At 41.9% G+C, this 22,094-nt stretch overlaps 1 protein-coding gene across 1 annotated transcript in view; it reads right to left on the reverse strand.

Annotated features, from left to right (window-relative positions):
- SOS2 (SOS Ras/Rho guanine nucleotide exchange factor 2) overlaps positions 1–22,094 on the reverse strand; it is a 51,023-nt gene that overhangs the window by 21,276 nt on the left and 7,653 nt on the right. The window contains exons 2-8 of the mRNA XM_086748761.1: positions 17,581–17,706; positions 14,765–14,896; positions 12,827–12,991; positions 11,912–12,115; positions 10,264–10,407; positions 5,877–5,987; positions 4,238–4,336 (exon numbers count right to left, since the gene is read on the reverse strand). Of these exons, the coding sequence (XP_086604887.1) occupies positions 4,238–4,336; positions 5,877–5,987; positions 10,264–10,407; positions 11,912–12,115; positions 12,827–12,991; positions 14,765–14,896; positions 17,581–17,706 (981 nt within the window). The remainder of the gene's footprint in view (positions 1–4,237; positions 4,337–5,876; positions 5,988–10,263; positions 10,408–11,911; positions 12,116–12,826; positions 12,992–14,764; positions 14,897–17,580; positions 17,707–22,094) is intronic.

Genomic DNA, 22,094 nt, shown 5'->3' on the forward strand with positions numbered 1-22,094 from the left:
AACATGTATTGCTTTTTTTGTACTAAAAAAAAAAAAAATAAAAAAATCACACATGCATTTGGAAATAATCTAATCCTCTTCTACACCTCAGTGCACAGATTCCTGAGGACCAGGCAGATTACCTGAAGCATTTCTCGTTCCGCATAATCACTGGACTAACATCTGCTTTCCCAAACGCCAGTTCTTAGCAAGCATCTTTCCGACTAAACAGCAGATGCAAAAGCATAACGTGCTTGCTAGACAGAGAAAATATGTCAATCTTTAGAAAAGGGAAAAGGAGGTCCTGCTTATGCCAGCTATACTTAGAATACCAGTGATGACAAACCGAGAATATTAACTGTTCAATTTATTGTACAGGAACTGTCAGAAAATAGTAATGAAGAACACTGCTCATGTAAAAAAATTATATAATGGTGATCCTGCAGAATACTGACCAGGGTTCCTCTGTCAGTCAGCAGCTGTCAATGATTAGGTAACAGCAGAAAAGATCAAAAGGCAAATTTCACATGTTTTGGATTGCCTGGTAACAACACAGCGAGTCACATGGAAGAACTGGGGATCATCTTCTGCCTGCAAGTCACGCGAGAAGGATGGATACACTCTACAGTCAGCAGAGGTAAGTCTCCTTGGGCTTGAACGCGGACTTGAGCAGACCTCTGCTTACCTTCAGGGCTTTAAGGACAGACCTAAATGGCACCTTGCTCGGGATTTGGCTGGATTATATGACTCCTGGAGTTCTTTGCACTGCCTCCAATGAATAATGCTTCCTGGAATGCTGGTATCAACAGTCACTTTACGAAAACATATCCAGAGCTTGAAAGTCTGATGAAACACTAAGCTCTCCTCTACACCGCCAGCATTAGGGCGTTCATGCTTGGAAATGTCAAGCAGAGCCTGATTATCAATTAAAGATGTCACAATAAGAATATATTGAGTTACCTGTTTGCAAGTTCTATCAACTTTTGATCTCTACCACTATTTTTTTTCCCTACAAGCCAGTTTTATTTCTTTAGTGTAACTTCCTTCAACCTTTGCAGTCATCAGCCAGCAACAACCTACGGCGGGTTCATTTTCTGTCAACGCTTGAAGAAGCAGTCAGCATTATTGTGACATCAGTGTCTGCCCTCTGACTCAAGGTGTTCAAAGGCTATTTCCTGGGGAGCTCTCTGCGGCTGCTAAGGAAAAGCAGACAAACAAACAAATGCAACATGGGGGGTCTCTAAACAACACCCAACCCGTGTGCCTCTTGCTTAGGGAGATCCTGCATCAGAGGCTGCACAAACAGGTTTTTGCACCAAGGAGAAGAGTTCCGCACGTCTATAAATCATCCATTATTTTATTCACCTCCCAATTCAGTAGGGGTTTTTGATAACTTTCATCAGGAGCAACAGTCTCAAACTTAGTTTCTCTGTTTTCAGAGAAGTTTTCAAAATCATCCTGTTTTCAGGATGCTTTCAAAAGCCAACTGGGATGGTTTAGCCTGAAACCAGGACAACAATATAAAATTCAAATATCAAACCTCCAACTAAAGTGATCACAACAAAAGATTCTGTATTTATCATTATTTATTACAGAGCAATATTTAAGACCTCTGCTCGCAAAGCTAGAAAGACTCAAGACAGCCAAGTGCCAGCCTCTGCAGCTGAATTCTAACTCTGTTCAGAAATCTTGTATTTGTGGATAAAGGTCGTATTTCATCGTTTTCACTACTAAAATTATCTAGTTAAAAAAAGACATCATACAATATTACATTTCATGCGGCATCCTGCTGTATCATCCAGGCTAAAAACAAATAAAAGAAACAACTAAATGTTTTTGCACTACCTGCCAGACTTATTCTTCGAAGACACGAGGCACTTTGAAGAATGTGCATGTATAACCTGATCCTGTCAATATTAACCGGAGTTACGAGCTCAGAGTCCCCAAGAGACAGAAAACCCTTGCAGCACCACAGATTTACGACAGGCTATCAAAACCAAACTGTCTTCTCTGTGCCATGGTTTCAAACATAAATAGTAACCACCCTTTCCTGTCACTGAAGAAAAAACTATGAAGTTTGCATGCAAAGCATTTAATCTTAAGTTTTGAAAACATACAAAGCTCTGCTCACTAAGACCTATATGTTAATGTTTCCCTACAAAGCAGACAAACTACGCAGCCTGTAAGATCAGTTAAATGTTGAGATTCTCCCAGTGCTACGGTGTATGATTTCATTTTTTAATTTCATACTGATGCGCTCCGTTTCCCAGCTCTAAGGCACAATGGGTCATTAATTAGCCTGACCTTCAGCATAATACAGGTCACGAATCCTATTACGTCCTTTAGACGCGAAAGAAGAACACTTTAACAAGTTCCAGAGAATTATCGTATGCAACGGACCCGTCCGGAAAGGGAACTTACGCTATTTAGGAAGAGATGGATTTACCAAGTGCTCGCTTCACAGCGAGCCTGGCAGAACCGCGCCATGCCTTGGCTTTCACGCTTTAGTTCTTGGATCAGTTTATTTTCTTTTGGAAGATGTCCTTTTGGGTTGGTTGCTTTTAAGCTTTGTTAACTTTTTTTCTAAATTATCAACAGAAATGTTTATAGATTTAAAATTTATTGAGACCACTTGGATTGAAACCTTTCTACGAGATACTGGTAATCCAAACATAGGAGATGCGTGGTTCAGGGCCCAAAAAAAAAAAATCACCCTTATTTTTACTTATCTAGATCAGGGTATATGAAAAACCACAGCAGACATAATAAAAACAAGGCTGAACTTAAAAAAAAAAGAAAGAAAGAAAAACAGAAAAAAAAAAGAAATATGTGCCAGGTATTAACTACAGACCTGGTCTTACAACAATTGCTATTTTTTGGCTTGAGAATGTTTTAAGAAAATTTTATATTGTGGTAGATATAAGTTCTGTGCTACAAAGTTTCCTTTTCTTCCCTCATACAAGTAAATCCTTCGAAATACAAAGGAAGGCTACGTAACACGTCCGTACCACTTTTTACACTGAGAACTTAAAAGTGTAATTTCTGTTGCTATTAACAAAATGTCAGCTATAGCCACAGGGTATTTCCCCTGTTTAATTTAACTATATCCCCGCTAGTTAATAATTCACTTGCCCTTACGAGCATTACAAACTTTCCCAACACAATGCGGCACACAGAAACATTTTTTACATTACCCTCAGCTACTTTAAGAAGCTCTGATCTCAGTATTCTTCAAGATGCTGCACTTTCTACAGCAACACTACTTTTTCTTATTCAAGAATGGTTATTATAGATCTCAGATTTGTTAAACTGCTGACTGCTGGCCTCTCCTCCTCCTAACTCACAGCAAAAACATTTGCTTGTAAGCAAAAAGATAAACGCTCAGTTACTTTTTGGCTTTTAGCTGTCAGACCCAAGGGAAATATCTACTGATGGGAACCACCTTGCGAGCGCCACATCAGAATAAAATACGGGCAAGTGATCTGTGGTCAAAGCAAGAGAGGCTGTTCTAAAATAAGCAATGCCTCCATAGGCAGAATTGCTCTTAAAGACGGACTAGATGCCAAGCTAAACAACTTGTATGGTTAAGACTCCTCAAATATGTCCTACAGGGATAACTTAATCATCTAAATCAGAATTCCATAAAGCCTGACATTTCATCAATGTCATTTCTCAGAAGATAGAAAGTAAGAAAATAATAGTGCTTACTTTAACTCCTCCTCAGTATGGAGAAAGTGTGGTAGGCAATGAAAAAATGGGGTTTTTTTTTTGCTGTATCTGTTCCATTTAGGACTCAGGACAAATGGTTGAACGTTAAAGAACGGATTATTACGACTCTGTCAAAAGAAAGTGTCTCCCCAGACCCTAAAATAAGATGAGCTGAGCCGTAATTGGAGTGTGGCCTGAGACTGAGAACAGTGATCTGAATTACGCCTGGCTTTTTCTGAACAGACAAAAAAATTCAGAACTCAGGGAAAGAAGAAATTAGATTTGCCTATTACATTTTAAACTCATATTAGTTAACTTATATTGGAACTCAAGTTCAATAAAGGTTTGTTTAATAAAAGACAGAGCTACCTCAAATGTTCGTATCAGAGCAACAGATGCTTTTGAAGACTTTTTTCCATTATTTTACTTTTCAGGCATAGACCAACTGGTGTCAAATTAATGTTTTCACTTCTAATCGCCTATTTAAACGCTCAGATTCTCCACATGAAGAAATGTTTTTAGCAGGAAACAAGAATGTGGCTTCATTTACCTGTAGTAACTCAAAGTAGTGCAAACAATGATAGACCGGGATAAGCATGAGTCGTGGGAGGACATATCGTACAGCTTCTTTAAACCCTTCAGCGGTAGACTGAAAAGGAAAAATACACAGGGTTACTTACATCGAAATAATCAAAACGGGACTGGACAAGGCCCTGAAGTTAGGACTGCTTTGAGCGAGACAGCTGTGCTAGACATATGCAGTGTGTCCCCTCCGATCTACATTACTCAAAGCTTACACCTAGTAGTAAGGAAGACAATAAATTATGCAAAAACATTTTTGTCTCATGAGACAGTGAGACTCAGAGACAAAGAAACGTTCTGACATCAAGCAAACAGAACCTGTAAACACTCTCTTCCAGCACTGCAAGCACCCTTTTCCATCAACAGCTTCGGGTGGATTTTGATGCATGCTCACTCATAAACTCAGCGAAGTCTAATAAACTTGTCACCAACTTCCCTCTAAAGTCCTCTCCTACCAATTATGTATGCTGTGCTTCAATTTACATCCAATATACCACAGAAATACGGAGGTCTCAGCAAGCACTGAATAAATTAATATTAATATCTCCTCTCCTTCAAAAAATGAGAAATGACTTAGGAAATGAATTAGAAATCCTTTCCTATTCCCACCAGTTAACTAAGACAGTAATTCAGACAGTACGATGAGGAGAGGTCTTCCGAAGGATGGTGAAATCCCTGCCATCTTCCACACCAACATAACTATTGAGCAGGAACCGAATTACCCGATACCTGCCTTCACTCCACAGCTTGGAGAAGTGTGGAGGAGTATCCCTAGGAAAGCCCAAATCCTACGGCAAGGAGGATTACCAATTTAATTTGGAATAGGGCTTTGGGCTTTAAATTTGCTAGAGAGGGGGGTAAAGGGTCTTACTTCATTCAGCAAGTAATATTTAAGAGCAACATGATCCAGCTTACCAAGCGTTCAGAGCTGAAGAGGAAACACTCACCCTGAAGGAACGGCTCAGAGGAATCTCGGCTTGCAGAGACCCGGGCCCCAGCAAATCCTACAAACTAAACTCTGCTATAATGGGTTTAGCTGGGAGCACCACTGACTGAACACTTGCTCAGCAGCTTCTCTAAGTGCATTTCTGAACACAAGCTCAGCCTTCTGAGCAGTAGTCTTTACTAGATCTGCCATGTTGGCAGAAGGAAGTAATAAAAAAAAAATTAAAAATCACAGATTATCTTGCTGAATAGTATTATTAAAGAAATGATTCAAGAAAAACGGTCAGTCCCAGCCTCAACGCCAAACAAGGGGGCCTGGGACATGTCAGGAAGAAAGTGAAAATATCATGCCCGGGTGCCTGTGTTTGGCATAAAAAGGCAAAATAGAAACAGAAGTGGGAGGTATGAGAGGTCATCCTCCTATCCTCACCTTAAGCAAGAGAGTCTGATGTGAGGAAAAAAAAAAAGCTGCAAAAGACTCAGGGACGAGTCAGACTGTGCCCACTTTTTACAAGAAAAGGCAGAGTCCAAATATCTTCCACTGAAGAAAGGTCAGAATCTAGAGGATTTCTTCCTTGGTAGAAAGTAAAGAGTTACAGACAAAATCCAAACCTTTGAAACATGAGAACTAAAGCAACTCAGTATTTCTCATTTGCACTCACCTGAAAGTGGAGAGCAACAGCAGGTTTTGCCATTAAGTTATTAAAATGCTCATGAAATTGCGGAGAGAGAATATCCTGGGACAAGGTTTCATACGGATCAAAGGCTTGCTCCTAAATAAAACCAGAGGATTATATACATACATGCAGGACGCAAGATATTTCTGTCCCAACTGGTACAATTAATGCCTTTAATAAGCTGATACACGAGTGGAACTTTCCAAGAAAAGATCAATTTTGCAAAACAAATACTCAGTAAACCACAAACCTTTTTCACTTCCAAATTTTAACTGCGCGCAACATTTTCTCACCATTCCTCAATCTCACCGTTACTTATCGCTAACACAAACTTTGTTTCACTGAAGCAGTGGGAGTCACGAGAAGTTCTTGCTTGCAGTCCACCCGCATTTCACAAAGAACGGCAATTTACCTCCTGTCCGTCAGTAAGGAAGGAAGCGCAGGTAAAGCGATGTTTTGGATGAACTTTGGAGTCTGTCACAAGGAGGCATTGTGGTACCACCACCATTTTGGGGTACACCATGTAAGGAATGGTCAGGAGTAAGTACTGGACTTTCTGCACGCTTTTCTGGCCGTGCTGCAAGGCTGGGAAAATACCTCACTCTGGGACAAAGCTGCTAGTCTGCAAGAGGCCAAAGGGAAGTCCTCTAATGGCACCAAGGGTTGCAGGAGCAAAAATCACGACTCTGGCCGGGGTATCTGGTTGTGATTCTGCAATATCAACTGCAGCAGGATGGGATGAAAACCTGACTGTACAGGAATCTCTGCAGGAATTGTTTACGGCTGCCTGTAGATCACCTGCTCCGAAGGCTGCCAGGCTGCTCCTGAGCCTCTGCAGATTCACGGGGCTGAATCACTCCTGAATCACCGGGTTATCCGGTGCTAACGGCACCGTGCCCGGGATAAGCACATACCTCTTTCCACCTTAATGCAGAAGTGCTTGTGTGAATACTCGCTGCAGAATTTGGGAGCACCAAATACCAGCCAGGCTCATTTGAACATCTCAAGGCTTCCACTTGCAGAGGGTCCAGGGGATTTCCTACCTTACTCATGGGGCAGCTGCAATTGAACCCTTTGTGGGGAGGGGAGGCACAGAGTGCACTCTTTTCACACGCAAACTCAAATCATCACTCTCAGCTCTCCTCCTGAAGTTCTAATCATCGCTGTCCATTCGCATTAGATTGTATCTGGGAGGGGGAAGGTTTGGCACTTCGGTGGAAGCAGCTGAAGAGAAATGATGAGACATTTTCTAACTGAACTGGCTGGTTTTCTTAAGCAGAATCTGAATCCAGCTCACAGCCTGTTGGTTGTTTTTTTTTTTTTAACTCCACGCCTGCCCGCTACCTGCGAGCGTAGAAGATAATGCTTTTCTTTTCTTTTACCCGCTCCAAATTAAAGACAGGAGACAATAAGACTTCATACACAGTTGCTCTTTGCCCTGCTAGCCAAGAAAAAACGAACAGAAAGCCCTGCAGCAGCAGCAGCAAGGCAGCCATGGGGCAGGTCCAGCTGCACCCAGTGAGCAGGAACAGAGAGATGCTCCTCACAATGTCCCCTTGCAGGCACATCTGCTGGGGCAGCCAGCCCAATACAGATTTATTCCGTGCTGGCTTCTTTTTCAACTTTTGACTGCATTTCAGGAGTGTTTTCAGTTTCTTCCACTCAGACTTCAACCGGTATTTTGAGGTTTTGGTTTTGTTTTTCGAACACAGGATTGAAACAAACTGCATTAACTATCTTCCCCAAAAGACTAATTTGTGGTTTTTTTTTTTTTTAAAAAAGGGTTTTTACACTTGCAATGTTGCAAAAGTTACTGAAATATGGAGGCATTACCTGGATGCCCACAGAAGTGACCCTAACACAACACACAGCTCTGGACTGATGTCTGTACGTTTCAGTCCCTTTTGCTGTAATGCAGTGGTTTCCACCTTTTTTTTTTGGTTTGTGGATACCTAAAACTTCTCCTATGGAAATGCAAATAGCAGCACAACAAATTTACAGTCTCCTGATCATAACCTTGCTTTATGAGCTGCCTTCTGAAGACCACTTCCAAGTAGGCACAAAGACACCCTGGCCTCAGGTCTGAGGTTCTCCTGCTACTAGCTGAGCATCACCGTAAGTTACCATCAAGTAAAATTTTTTACCAGCATATTAAAAAAAAATCTATGCCCCACTCATATATGTCAGGCACCAAGTTTTTGAATTTCCTCTACACAAGGAAAAAAATGTTTCATTTTCCCCCTACTTTCTTATCTCAAAACCACGACAATATTTATGTTTAAACCTTCCAGAGAACTGATGCAGAAAAACAGACAAAGCAGGAAGATTCCAGCTTGCAGGAGTTGTTTGCTTTTAATTATCCTTCTAAACAAGCTGAAGGACCTTTATAATGGAAACACTGAGCGAACAAGCCTGGCAGAAAGATAGGCAGAGCAAATAAACACTTCACTTTCCTGTCTCCCTTTAACGATCCCTTTCGCAAATACTCACGAAAAAGATGATCTCAACGTGTGAGGTGATCAAAGGAACAGCCTAGTTATTAAGTAGGTCTTGCTCCATATTAACTGAATTATTAAATTCAAACTTACTACCTGCATAAAAAGGTCTGAAGAATAATCTGTTCTCCATCTCCTATTTAAGTTTTTCAGTTAATGAAAATCAAGTGAGATTTTTACCCATTGAAAAGGATTTGTTTCCCTTAAAGCACAGGATACCCAAGAGTAGCTTTTGCAATAAACTGAGGTATGTATGTTTTCCAGGATAGTGCTGTACTACTTCAAATTTTAAGTCTTTAAAATATTTTAATACAATAGCTACTTGCTTTAATTCATTGTTCAAATGCTTCCCCTTATCATTATATAAGCAATTACGCTTTACCATCTTAAGAGCTAAGACCTAGTCAACTGGACTTTCCTACTGATACGTCGTGAGTGGCTTGTTGTAGGAACACCAGCAGAACTTTTCTCTTTATGGTATATTCCTGAGTGGCACATGGGCTGAATCACAGAATCACAGGATGGTTTGGGTTGGAAGGGACCTTCAAAGCCCATCCAGTCCAATCCCCTGCCAGGAGCAGGGACATCTCCAACCGGATCAGGTTGCTCAGAGCCCCGGCCAACCTGGCCTGGAATGTTTCCAGCGTTGGGGCATCCACCGCCTCCCTGGGCAACCTGGGCCACTGTTCTACAACCTTCATTGTAAAAATTTTTTTCCTAATATCCAATCTAAATCTACCTCCCTCTGTTTTGAAACTGAAAGATGCATATTCTTCACGCCCACAAAAATGTAACTTTTCCTAATAGTACTGGTGTGCTCATTCAGTCCTCAGATTTTAAAACCTGAGCATACATAAAAGTGAAATGGAGGTGTTATTGGTTGTAATTTTCTTTATAAACATTAAATTTTAAGATAAAAAGGATAAACTTCACATTTACCATGTGATTCATCTGAGAGATTCTCTCCCTCAGGCCAGAACATCTCTTTTGACTTCCTTTGTGATACAGTCCACATGGTTTACATGATTACTCTTATGTTTTGGTTCAGAAAACTGGGCTCATACACATCCCAAGAAAAAGTAAACTCAATTTAAACACGTCCAGAGCCAGCAAAAAGTCCCCAGCTACCTTGGCCATTTGTTCCAAGAGCTAGCTCCCCGGACTAAAGGTGTGGTGTATTTCTAAGCTGTCCTCTTGTCTCTCAGACACTGCTTTTTTTTTTTTTGCTGTCCATCCCTCTGCTGAACTCCAGTCATTTTGTACTCTATTTTCAGCTCATGAAGGCACGTATATACCCATCCCATTTTGACTAAACTGAGCTCTATCTCACTGCAAAGCAGTTTCTCAAAAACTTTTGTGATTCTGTTTAGCAGTCCTTCCAATGCCCTTTTAAAAAAACCCAAACAAGTGACAAAATAACTTAATAACGTTCCAGTACGAGCACACAAAATCTATGTGTGGTGTCTTCCCTTTAGTATCTATTTTATAGATCAACGGGTATCAAGAGCACTTTTGCTACGACACTGAACAGTGAGCTTCTGTTCAGTTGTACGTCTGTTTTGGTACTTCATTCCTTCCCAGAGTTACTGCTTCGCAGAGACGCTTCCCATTCCAGACATCTACAACGTATGTGCCCGAATTAAGAACACATTTTGTTCGAGTTAGCCCACTGCCCAGAGTAACGCAAGTCACTCATCCTGCAGATCTACGTCCAATGGTAGAGCTTAGCTACTAAAGAACAGGTAGGCAAGTTCAGAGCTTTTTAAAAAGGAATTTATACAGCTGCAAATTTATCAGAAACATCAGAGTCATGACCAAAAGTTTACCGAGAAAATAAAACAAATTAAAAAAAAAAAAATCACAACAAAACACTGTACCTCTGCAAGATCCTCAAAGCAGCTGCCAGCGAGAGGATGAGGACTGCTTTCATCAGTCATTTCAACAGTGTCCTCAATCAATCCTAAAAGCTTCACTGTCAGCTCATGAATATCTGAAATGTTGCTAAATATCACGTCGATATCCTGCAAACATAAAGTGTACCTCAGTAGCGTTTAGAATAATTTATTTTGCTTATGTAAATATCGGAGCATTTTTCATGAAGCCTGAACCGAGAGGTAAATGGCGAGGGGCCAAGAAAAAGCTAGGAAGAAAGCTAAATTACATGGTCTTCCCAGCCCTGCAGGCTTGCCTGGGCACATCCAGCCTTGCACAATTCTCATCCCAGCGAAAGCAAGCACACCATCTTTCCCAGGCCGGCGCAGCAGCCCCAGTACAGGCTGCTCAGTGCTTTGGACAGAAATTCCTGGTCTTTTCAGCCACGATTCACAGCTGTTGTTTTCCCCTCTGCCGATTCTTGTCTCTCAGGACACAACAGGAAAGAGGCAATCTAAAGCAGCTCCAAGGTCAGATCTTCTAAACCACAGGTAACACTCAAGCAGCTACGTGGCTACTTTAGCAGATGCTACCTGGGTACGGAGGAGGAACTGGCAGCTTCCTGTTCCAAATTCTTCTTCTAGGTTTTTCAAATCCACACACTGCAAACACACCCAACTAGGCAGCCCCTTCCAGTGACCCGCATTCTTCTTCTGACCCCTCTGAAACACACTTCTCAGAAGCCTTCTCTGCCCCAACCGAACGCTGCAGAGCTTACTTGACCCCCTGCCAGCGCCAAGACCATGGCAAGCTCTTTGTGGGAACACGCAGTCTCGAAATTTCTCATACCCTTTCCCATGTAACAGCTCCAAAATACGTCTCCCTTCTCCCATCGTCTTCGTTTGAATTCTGTCCCCACAACTCTCCGATATCCTATCAGCTACTGAGGAACCTCCACATCCAGCTGTAACAAGAATGTCTCCTGCTGCTTCTCTCTTTAACCTGCTGGTTCCACCTACAAATCCCAGTTCAGGTTCTGCTGGCCTGGTCTCCTTCTCCTTCCTCCCACCAAGGATTCACTAATCTCTCATTATTACTCTTCTCTTACAAAAGCTGTGCTTCCTTTTTTAGACTCCAGGATCTCAAAACCAGAACTTGCCACATGCGCAATTTCGATCAGACATTTCAGTCATTTATCAAATAGAGATTCCCTTCACATCACACGCTAGCAAATCCAGAGCCAAGGGCTGTTTTACTTGTAGCTTCTGCAGACAGAGGTGCCCTGGGGTGGACTTCAAACGTCAATTCAAGCATTCACTGTGGATGCAGGCAGATAAGCGTTAATTTTTGTGTTAAGCAAAAGTGTAACTATTACCTCCACGACCAAAGGACTCCAGCTATTGCTGGTGTCCGACAGGGAATCGCGTCCATTAAGCTTCACCCTTTCACTTCACTCTTTAAAGAGCAGCACTCTTCATACTCTTAATGGCAATTCCTCCGTTTTATTTCATATACAGTCAACACTCACTATGCACTGACACACAATAAATCAAATTTAATTTTACCTTCAATGCAGTTAATGTAAAATTGATACGTTATGGCTGCTAATGGAGCAAACAGCATGACACACCGCTAAGCTATTAAAGGACTTACATTAGGTGTGAACAATTTTCTGTTTGATAGGAAAGCTTCTCGAAATACTTTTATTATCAGATTCAGCTCCCGCAGATATTGCCTTTCTTCCGCAATTTCGTTTCTCACTAGGTCATAGTAGTTGAGTTCCCCAGAAGAAGAGGGCTCGTCGTCACAGAGAGAAACCAAACCGATGTCATCCTGATCAAACATATCCATCAAAACCTAGCAAAGACATTTTTAAAATTACATGCAAGTCTGATTTACGCTTGGCTCAAGCTCAGCTATTTCAATGTGTTCAGAGAAATCCTTTGAGTTTTTAATACAATACTTTCTGTGATCACTTTCACAAGGGAGTAATATTTAAACTTTGGCAGCAGAAGGCTGCATCAGTTGCCAAAGCCATTTTCCCCTTTCTAAGTTAGTACGACCTAGAAAACAAGTTACAATTCATGCAGAACCAACTTTGAAAACAAGGCATCTTGCATAAGCCTTTGACAAAACCCTCCTGATAAAGATAAAATTAAACAAAAATGTTTCTCATTGTTATGAGGATGAAAACTAAATGTCTCTTCCGTATTATAAAGAAGGAAAGAGCTGTCATGACAAAGTGACATCAGGATGACAGTAACACAGCTGAGAAATACAGGACAACATCATTTTCAGTCCTTAAAACATTTTGAAAGTACCACCGCTGTCCCACAACTTAACATGCTTAACTTAAACTTAAGTCTTTACCGCGACAGGTCTGGCATGAATAAGGAGAGAAGCTTCTGCCTGTGAGTAAGACCAGTCCACCCTCCTACCCTACTTTGGATATGTTGTCTAAACAACAACAACAAAAAAAACCAACCCTAACAGCAATAACAAAACTCCCACCTCTAGTATCTACCCTGGCATGTGTCCAGAAGACTATTTTTAACCCCAACTCCTTACCTTATCAGCACACATTGATACTTTAATGTCCTGCTGGGAGATCTCAAAGTGTCTTATATTGAAAACATAGTTTCCAGCCAGCTTTAGAATGTCAGCAGAGATGTATTCCAAGACAGCCACAATATACAGAGAGACATGGTAATCTACCTTGTAACCTAGGACCTCCTGCAAATTGAAACCAAGAGAAAAAAATCCTATTTATTCCAGAAATTCATTCGGAATTACAATTAACACACCAAGTTTTCTACTGAAATTGCTCTTGGCTGTGTTGATATTTTACAGTAATGTAATGGGCAGGGCAAAGGACATGAAGTGGAAATTTTATCAGCTGCCTCAAAGGAAATGCTTGCAAATACTTCTTTGTGCTATTTTGCCATATACTGACAGATTAAAAGCTACAGAACTTTCAATAATCCTTCCTCTAAAAATGAGAGTCCTAAAAATAGAGTTCCTTCAAGGAAGGGACTTGAACCACGCTTGTACTTAAATTTTAGTCTGTAGCTATGCTTTTGCAGGACTCTGGCCCTAATCTAGACTCTTCAGAAAAGAAGATGCTCCATTTTGAATTGTTCTTGATGGAAAAAGTTGTCTTTCATGAAACTACAGACTGTACGTTTGAGCGGTTATGCACCGCCATCCATCTGAGTCCATCCTTTACATGTGGCTGAACAACTAAGCTATCCGCATCCTTCCATGACATAAAATAGTTAAACTCTAATAATTAAAGTCTGAACAGAAAATAAACAGAATGAACGTTGCATGTTCTTCTTGGGATACATGCTCTGCGTTGTGCAGAGCGTGCACCACATGGCCATTTCTGACAGGACTGGCAGGGTAAGTACAGGGAAGTTCATGCATGTGAACAAGGCAGTCTTGTTCTCATCGTATTTTGATGCACCTTCTGAAAATCAGATTCTGTGCCTGCATCCACAGACTTCTAAACCAGACTTCACGAAAGAAAGCCAGTGTTGTCAAGGAAGAGCTTATTTAATGCTGTTTTCTTTCTTAACATCTCTTCCTCTCTCATTAACCATCACAAACTGAGACACAGTACGTAACAACACAGTGACTACACCTGAAAAAAGTGCTTTGATTTCTGCTTATGTTTAAATAATATTTTCTCAATCCAGCTGGAAACTCTGGTGCAACAATGCCACCACTGGGGAAGAGCATTTTTAAGCTATGAACGAAAAGCAAAATCTATAGAAAAAAAGAAATACCAAAAAAGAGCAGTGTTTGGATTAGCTTGAATCTCAAGTGATTAAACACTGATCTAAAAATCAGAGTACTGTTTTATAATTTAAAAAAAAAATAAAAATCTCTAGAGTGGCACAGTATTAATGCATGTTTGCTGTGTGGCACTAGAACCTGACCGTAAGCAAGCAGCTCTATGCTCACTGTAAGTGACAAAACATCCAAAAACTGAGGTGGCCACTCTCCTCCTCAAAACCCCCCAACAATACAGTCTGTATTTCGATTTTAAAACCAAGGCATCAGTGACATTCAACAGCAACTGAAAGGACACTGATACACATCTTAGTTGACAGTATACAGGGAACAGGATCTACTTGTTCTCTCTTCTTCAGTTTTGGCTTCTGCAGCATTTTGAAACAAATAAAGGCATCAAAACAGTGCTACTGAGCTAGCTAAGTTATCCGAGTTTGAGTTTTATGCCTGTCAAAAACTAACTTTCAGAGTAGAGTAATAGATTAACATGCTAACGTCTAGAACATGATGAATTTAGGGATTTACATTTATTACACGCTACAACAAACTCATCCTGTTCTATGGCGACTCTTTACTCTTTCAGCCAACATGAGAAACTCACCTAATTTGATACAAATTAAAGAAATACTTTAAAGGTATTGCCGGAGGGCAGTAATACAGCTGGGTGTGCGACTGGCAGAAGCAGCAGCCACCACGTCGTTGGTTTAGTACCTTTAATAAAGGATGTATTTTGTCCACAGGTAGCAGGAGAGGGTTTCTTCTTCTTCGTTTCTCTATCGCAGACTGCGCATCAGCAATCGCCCACTTGTCTATGGGATGAGGAAATGTCTTTTGAACGCGCTCCTGTCCAAACATAAGGAGTGCACTTAGATTAACCGCAGTAATCAGAGAAGTTTAAAAAACCAAAATGGGAAATTACTTCCCCTGCAGTATAGACAATTATCCTCCTCCTCAGTGTTTGCAGGACATTTTCCTAACTGTTCTCTCCTTCTTACCCAACTCAGCTTCACTCTTTTCAGTAATCCCAAACAACCTCCCCTCCCTAAGCATGAAGAACTCCTTCAAATCTCCTAAAGCAACTCCACTCTGTGATCTTTACATCACAAGAGCAGCAAGAAACTTCAACTGAGACCGGGAGCCCAAAATATAAACAACATCAGGAAGTACTAAACAGTTTACAGTCTAAATGAAAAAAAAAAAACAAGTCGGTATTGTTCCTGTTCCATCAGAGAGCATAACTTGCCTTACATGAGACCACGTTTGTGGCAGAAATGAAAAACAAGTGCAGTATCTTCCAACTAGGAGGGCTGTGATTCATGAGGAAGGCCGGCTGTAACACTGCGGACTCCCCAAGCCCACACAGGAGCATCTTCTCCGCGGCACAGCCAGTCACAGCGGCTGCGGTTTACAGCCCGCACTGCCGTGGGAAACTGTATCCAACTTCAGGTCACGTTTATTAGATTCACATTTCAACAGCTGGCGAGATGACCCCCACAACAGAACAAACTGCTCCGGGCAGCAGTCCCTCATCACTTCAGCAGCCCCCAGCTAAACACGTGCAAGACCCCGGTCCTGCTTTCCATGAAGTCCTCCGGGGTTCCCGCTGCAGCCCCTCCGAGATTTCAAAGGAGCCCTTCGGTCTCCTTAGAGGCAGCTTTTAAATATTTGCACGTGGCCACTTAACGCTCCACTTTCCGCGTCAGCTGTCTGTGCCAGGTAAACACACGGTGACCTTTCCTCTTGGACAACAGCCGAAAGCTCCGGGCTGGTTCACCGAAATGAACTTTCCTTGAGATTCCACCAGGAGATCGCCCGCAAAACGGACGTAACGTGGCATTCAGCTGTCCTCCAACTTCAAATAACACATGCCTTTTGTGCTCAGACTCGACTGGTTTGCAGTGTTTTCTTGAAGGTTTTTTCTATTTATAAAACCTTTATAATTTAAGATTTGAGACCTTGATCTTGACTTAAGTATATTATGCACAAATAGCTCCATTAACTCCAGGCTGTTATGTAAATACCTGCATGATAAAGTTTAGAGATCACAGCTCTCGTGTTTTCTCTTAACAGCTAAAAACAGCTGAGGAGCAGAGCTAAGCGCCTTCACTCGTGGATCTCGGATGCCTGCTGCAGCGCAATCTCACCAACAACTCGCCACACAAAACTGAATTCTGCTTTCCCTGTTCTGGAAGGGTCTGCATGTACCGACCTACAGAACAGTAACATTTTGAGGGAACCCGTTACTGCTATTTAGACCTAGCTCTGTGTTTTTAAATTAAATAACTGTTATACTGAAAGCACAACAATGCTTTATTAGCCACAGCTTTAAAATGCCAGCTCTATTTAAAATACAATACACAGGATTTCGTGTTTCATGCGATACCCGTAACCACAACTCAGAGTTGCTGGTTTTCTCAGAAAGCTGTCTGTATCACGTAGTTTTGCACAGTAATTTGTGGAGCATATGCAGGCCCAATTAAAGTTATTAATTCATATATACACAGGGTAATTTTATAATTTCATGACTCAGAAACAGGAAACTATGGAGCTGGTGTGCAGAACCACCAGTGCTATCTCAAACTGTCCTGTGTGCTGAAGAGTTTGATCAGCTGGGAACTGGAGAAAGAACATGGAATTTCTCAGCTTCACATCTAAAGTTTAAATCTAGACTCAAGGTAGTAACAATCCTGAGAGCTATTAAGGGACTACTCAGTTTTATTTAGTCATACTATCATCTTTATCCATCGGTTTTAAAAAATACATTAATCATAAACCAAATTTAATAATTAATGAATTAACTCAATGTTGAACAAAGGGCGACTGCTGCATCTAATAAGAATTGAAAACCCCTCAGGCAATTATTTTGTAAATATAGATTTTTTTTGTTTATTTCCATGACACACACATAGAATATTAGCTGGGAACTTCATTTTGGTTTAGGCTGAAAATCCTAGACATATGGATTGATGTAAAATGAATACTCTACAAAGCTGTAATGGGTCACAGCCACACGAAAGCACTTTCTCCCTCTAGACTGCACAGTGAAGCGTGCTCCATTAAAGCCCTCGTTTTGTAACCGATGACACAAAAGGAGACAGCTGCAACAATACAAGAGCCTCAGTGAGTTCAATAAAGTTCCAGGAACATACAACTCTATTCCCTGAGCTGCACAATCCAGGCCTAACAGCAGCAACCTTTCATTCCAATATTCACTTTTTTTTCTGTATATTTATGGCAAAGGGTAGAAAAACTTAGGACATTCTTAAGCCAAGGTATATCTGAGCAGCAGAAAATCCTTCAAAGTGTTCTGCATTTATAAAAATAGTGCTGAAAGAAAAAATTCCCACCATTTCTATTCTGAAGCCCTGTACAGGAAAACAAGTCTCCACCTAAGCTTGTTTTGTGAAATCTGAATGCTATAAAATCTTTTAGCATTAAGAGGCTCTGCTCTTCAGATTCACCTTGCTTTAACTGCAACCTGCAAAGCTCAAAGTATCTTCACTTGGTTTTCCAGTACCCAGTCTTACCTCTACATCTTGGACAGTCCGTGGCTGAGCAATGCACAGTTTGCTGAGCAGCTGGAGGATTAACTCTTCAATGTAATAGAGGGAATCTTCTTTTGCCGAAAGGTTTGGGTGAACCTGTTGCTGAACCTGTCCAAAAGAATTAAATGAATTAGGGTTTTTTTTTTTCCCCATTTCAAGCTGTACAGAAGGAAGAACTGGAAAAAAAGCGGAGCACCTCTGTACCACAATGCTGCAAATTCACACACTTCCAGTAATTGCCCACTCCCGCAAAGCCGGCATCGCCATTCAATTAAAAACTTCAGTGTTTAGCGTTTACGGCGGTGACGAAATTTCAAGCCAAGGCAGATTTCTGCCAACGATGCAGTGAAAGCAATCACTGCTGGCAATTCTGCAGTTACTCATCCACAGAATGAGTAACGTGCAGTTATGTTACGAACCCTACTAATGAGTGCTGGGTGACAGCGAACAGAGGAGGAACCTGGACCCAGCAGAGAAAAGATGGGATAAGCAAGGACACCAGGGCAGGAGACCTAACCAGTCTGGCAGGGAACGGAATTAATGCACTGTTAAAACCCGTGGCAATAAAAAGTCATGGCCATGACGCTGGAGCAGGGCTGGAACAACGCTCTGAGACGCTCAGAACAAGAAAACTAACTAGAACATGAAACACTGTCCGAGGCATGAGAGATGTGCAATCCTGACAACAGAGAGGGAGACCCAAGGAAAAGCTGAGTCAAAATACAAGTGTCAAGAGTAGGAAACGCTCTGTGAGAAAAGCCGACTTCCACCTCCCTCTAACGCACGGCAGGATAATGCCTTTTATCTCACTTCACGGAGATTAATCACAGCTTTTGGTTCCAAGGCTAAGCTAGATCAGGCAACCTCAGCACGTGCCCGCACAAGCAAAAGGACCACAACTAACTCACCCGGGTCCAACGTGGCCATTTTCCTACTAAAAATCCCCCAAAACCAAAACAACAACTCCACCTTAAAATAAATAAATAAATAAATAAAAAGGCAGCACTCAAGAGTTAGAGTTGGTCTATACACTCAGTTTTCCCTGGCAGCCTCTCAATCAGGAAAGCGCTAACTAGATCTTCAACTATAGCCAAGAGATTTGTAAGTAATACAATCCAGGGAAATTCCCTGCTCGCCCCATACAAATTATATGTTAATCACCTCCAAAAAGCACTCTGACATACTTACACTGGCATCCCATACGTGGTTTCAAACACAAGACAAACGGACCGGTAGCTTCTCGGAGGAAGTCAGCAGCATCTCTGGGTCAGTTCTGATCCTCTGAAACGGATGCACTCCTCCCTCCAAAGACAACAGGCAGGTCCACAAACACTGGGGGGCTTTGAGGGCTTCCTCCAAATTAAGTAACTAATAATTTCACAGCAACACCTTGGGGGAACTCTATTTGCAGCCCTGAAGGCTTCTGCAAGTCGTGCAAAACCAAGACCAACAAGGAAGTAAGGTGTCTGGCCGGCTTCCTTCCCCGCCGGCCGCAGAGGAAAGTGGGCAGAGCTGCCCTGGAGCCGGAGCCACGGCAAGGAACCGCCGCTCCACCTCCCGCTGTGCCAAGGTCTGAAAGACTGGGGGAACAGGACTGTGCTCTGCCCCCACACCTCCGCATGAGAAGAGAGGAAGAGCCAGGATGACCAACAGGTAGGGAGAAAAATCCACCGAGGGGACCACCAGAAGGAGCTGCTGATGTACATCTTCAGCATCCTAGAAGCAGAGATGATGACTTGGATGGAGAAGTCTACCAACACACCGCTCAAAGACGGGGAAGCACAGACAGGGACCACACATACCAGTGACGGGAATTCAAACATCTCAGGGGAGTGGGAAGGGGGACACACACCGAAAATGTGAAAACGTGCTGACTGTACTGGAGCTGACAATGAAGGTGAAGAGGTGGTGAGGAGAGACTGCCCAGCACGGGGCTGCTATGTGATACCCAGGGAGAGACGCTCTCCCAGGCAATAACGCACATTTCTAGTGCTTAATTCTGCACTGGCATCCTTCCTCAAAAAGCACAGGTGAAGAAAGAGGTTAATAAAGTTTTCATTTCTGCACCTCAAACGTGAATATCTCTCTACTTCATATAAGCGTTGCACTGCTGACATGCATACGAGATCGCGTACTACTGAAAAAAAAAGAAAAAAAATGCAAGAAAATCAAAACCAGTCCTTGAAAACACTTACTGAAGACTGCCAGTTTTCAACAATAGTCAGCGCATTTCATGTTTTTCCTGAACATGAGAGTTTAATTCACAAGACAATGGAAAACCAGGAAGCGTGGAGTTAAGGTCCTGCCACGTATCTCTCCTACGAGCACTACTACAGCGAAAGCAACTAGGAAACAAGCTGAAATGTTCTTTCCCCGACAATGAACCCTTAACGATGCTCCACAGAAATGACAAGAACAGGAGCTGGAAGAAGATGAGACAGAGAAGCTGTGCTCCCCGTAAGAGAAGACGAGGAACTGCCATTTACCGTATCAGATCGCAGCCGTTCTCGCAGGAGCGCCACTCATTTTAAAAAGAGATGTCACTGCCGCAAAGACAACACCGACAGAGAATCTCAGCTTCATACACCGAACACAAACATAAGCACTTGAGTCAATTTTGCTTCGAAAGGAGCAAAACCAACAACAAAGCCCAACATTTCTTGGTTGAGACAACTCTTCCCAGAGGATTTAGACATCGGCTTCCATTTGAAATGCTACCGCCTGCAGCGTCGCAGAAGGGTCCCAGAGGTACTCATACACTCCCCGGCTTTAACAAATAAAAGACAGTTACGAAATCTGTGCACCGGCTGACCAGATCAGATGCTGCTGTACCAAGGACGGAACACTTACTCTTCACAGTACTCACCTAAGCCCTGACCGAAAGGGCTGGAAAAGCAAGGAGAGACTGGCAGAGCACTGAACGTACAGAAAAAAGCAGGAGGAATTAGCGAGGACAGGTTTCTTGCGGAAGGTACATTCACAGAATGTGAACATCTGAATGTAATTGCGCTAGTTGGCACGGAATAATGCATCACAGCTAACACGGGGCTAAGTCTGGATCTGACTCGTAACTGCTTCCTTTAAGGGTCAAAATACTTGTCCACGTTGCACAGACCAGGAAGAGCTCTGCTGCAAGAACTCTGAGCAGAAGGTATCAGAGAAACCAGATTTTCAAATCTAGTTTCTCTCTGAAATAACCCAAGCGGAGTGCTTGAAATCACTAAAGACGGAGGTTAAGATTAGCAGGACTATTTTTTACCGGAGAGCTTGACTGCATCTGTACAAGCAGTGGCTCAAGAGGAGATCGACAAAACCCTTAAAGGTAAACTGAGATCTTCCCCGCGGTTCTTTCCGAGAGGCAGGTCCTGCACCACGCCACAAAAACTTCTAGAGAAAACAGGCAGCTGCCGAGATGAAGTCAAGCTCAAAATTCCTTCTCAGTGAGATTTTAACAGTCCTTGCAGGCCCCTTGGGAAGAAGTCTGTTAAGACAAGGCGAGGATGAAAACTTTTCAAGGAGATAAACAGTATTAGGACTAGAAACAAACTGATCTTACTTTTTAGAACTAACATAAAGGCAAGCTTAATTCTGAACTGCAGGAGATTTGGCATGAAGTCTGAATACCAATAATATCTAGACTTGAGAAAATTCAGACGACTTGAGTATAAAAGCAATGGTCAAAGGGTTGTGGCTGAAAGAACAAAAAGCTGAGGGAAAAAATATTAGAGTCAAAACTCCAAGTAACTTCTTTTTAGCCTGTACTAATGAGACAAACCAGGAATTTGGCCACACTGCCTAAATTATTTGTACATATTACGCATATTTTGGTTATAAAAAAAACACATTTGGAAAGCTGCAGTTGTCCCAGAGCAAGCGCATGTGCAAAACAAGAGATTGGCCATTAAAAAAAAAAGCAAAAACAACAAAAAAAAAAACCCCCAGAAAAACCCCAAACCCATGACACGCACAGCATATACCGCCACACACATATACATTCATATTCCTGGGAGAGTGGATGACAACATCCCACTTCTCCATTTATACTCAAAACCACCACATTTGCAGAAAACAGAATTCCAGTATTACCTGAGATTCTAATTTTAAAAATGCCACCACAGAATCTGTTAGCAGGATTCTAAGCTTGCAGAGCTAACAGAGCAGCTTAATAAATCGCATGTTAAATTTGCAAACCGCTTGCAACAGAAACTCCTCATTCTCCTTCTCCCACAGAGACTGATTTTCAACTTAGAAATTATTTATATTTCGCTTGCCTCGTAAAAACACAGTTAGACTAGACCAGTACACCAGGCAAGTAAAACTTTGCATGGTTGTTTGATTATTTGAAGAACAAAGCATATACATTTGAGAGCAAGCTAAATAATTAGAACGTAACAGTTAAATATTTGCTATCACGGGTTGGTTACGCTCCTGCCAACGCTTGTCAGTATTTCCACACGCTGGGTTCGAGGTGATGAAAATACATCCCTGACAGAGAG

Source organism: Chlamydotis macqueenii, chromosome 5 (genome assembly GCF_036417535.1).
Source record: "Chlamydotis macqueenii isolate bChlMac1 chromosome 5, bChlMac1.mat, whole genome shotgun sequence".
NCBI lineage: Eukaryota > Metazoa > Chordata > Aves > Otidiformes > Otididae > Chlamydotis > Chlamydotis macqueenii.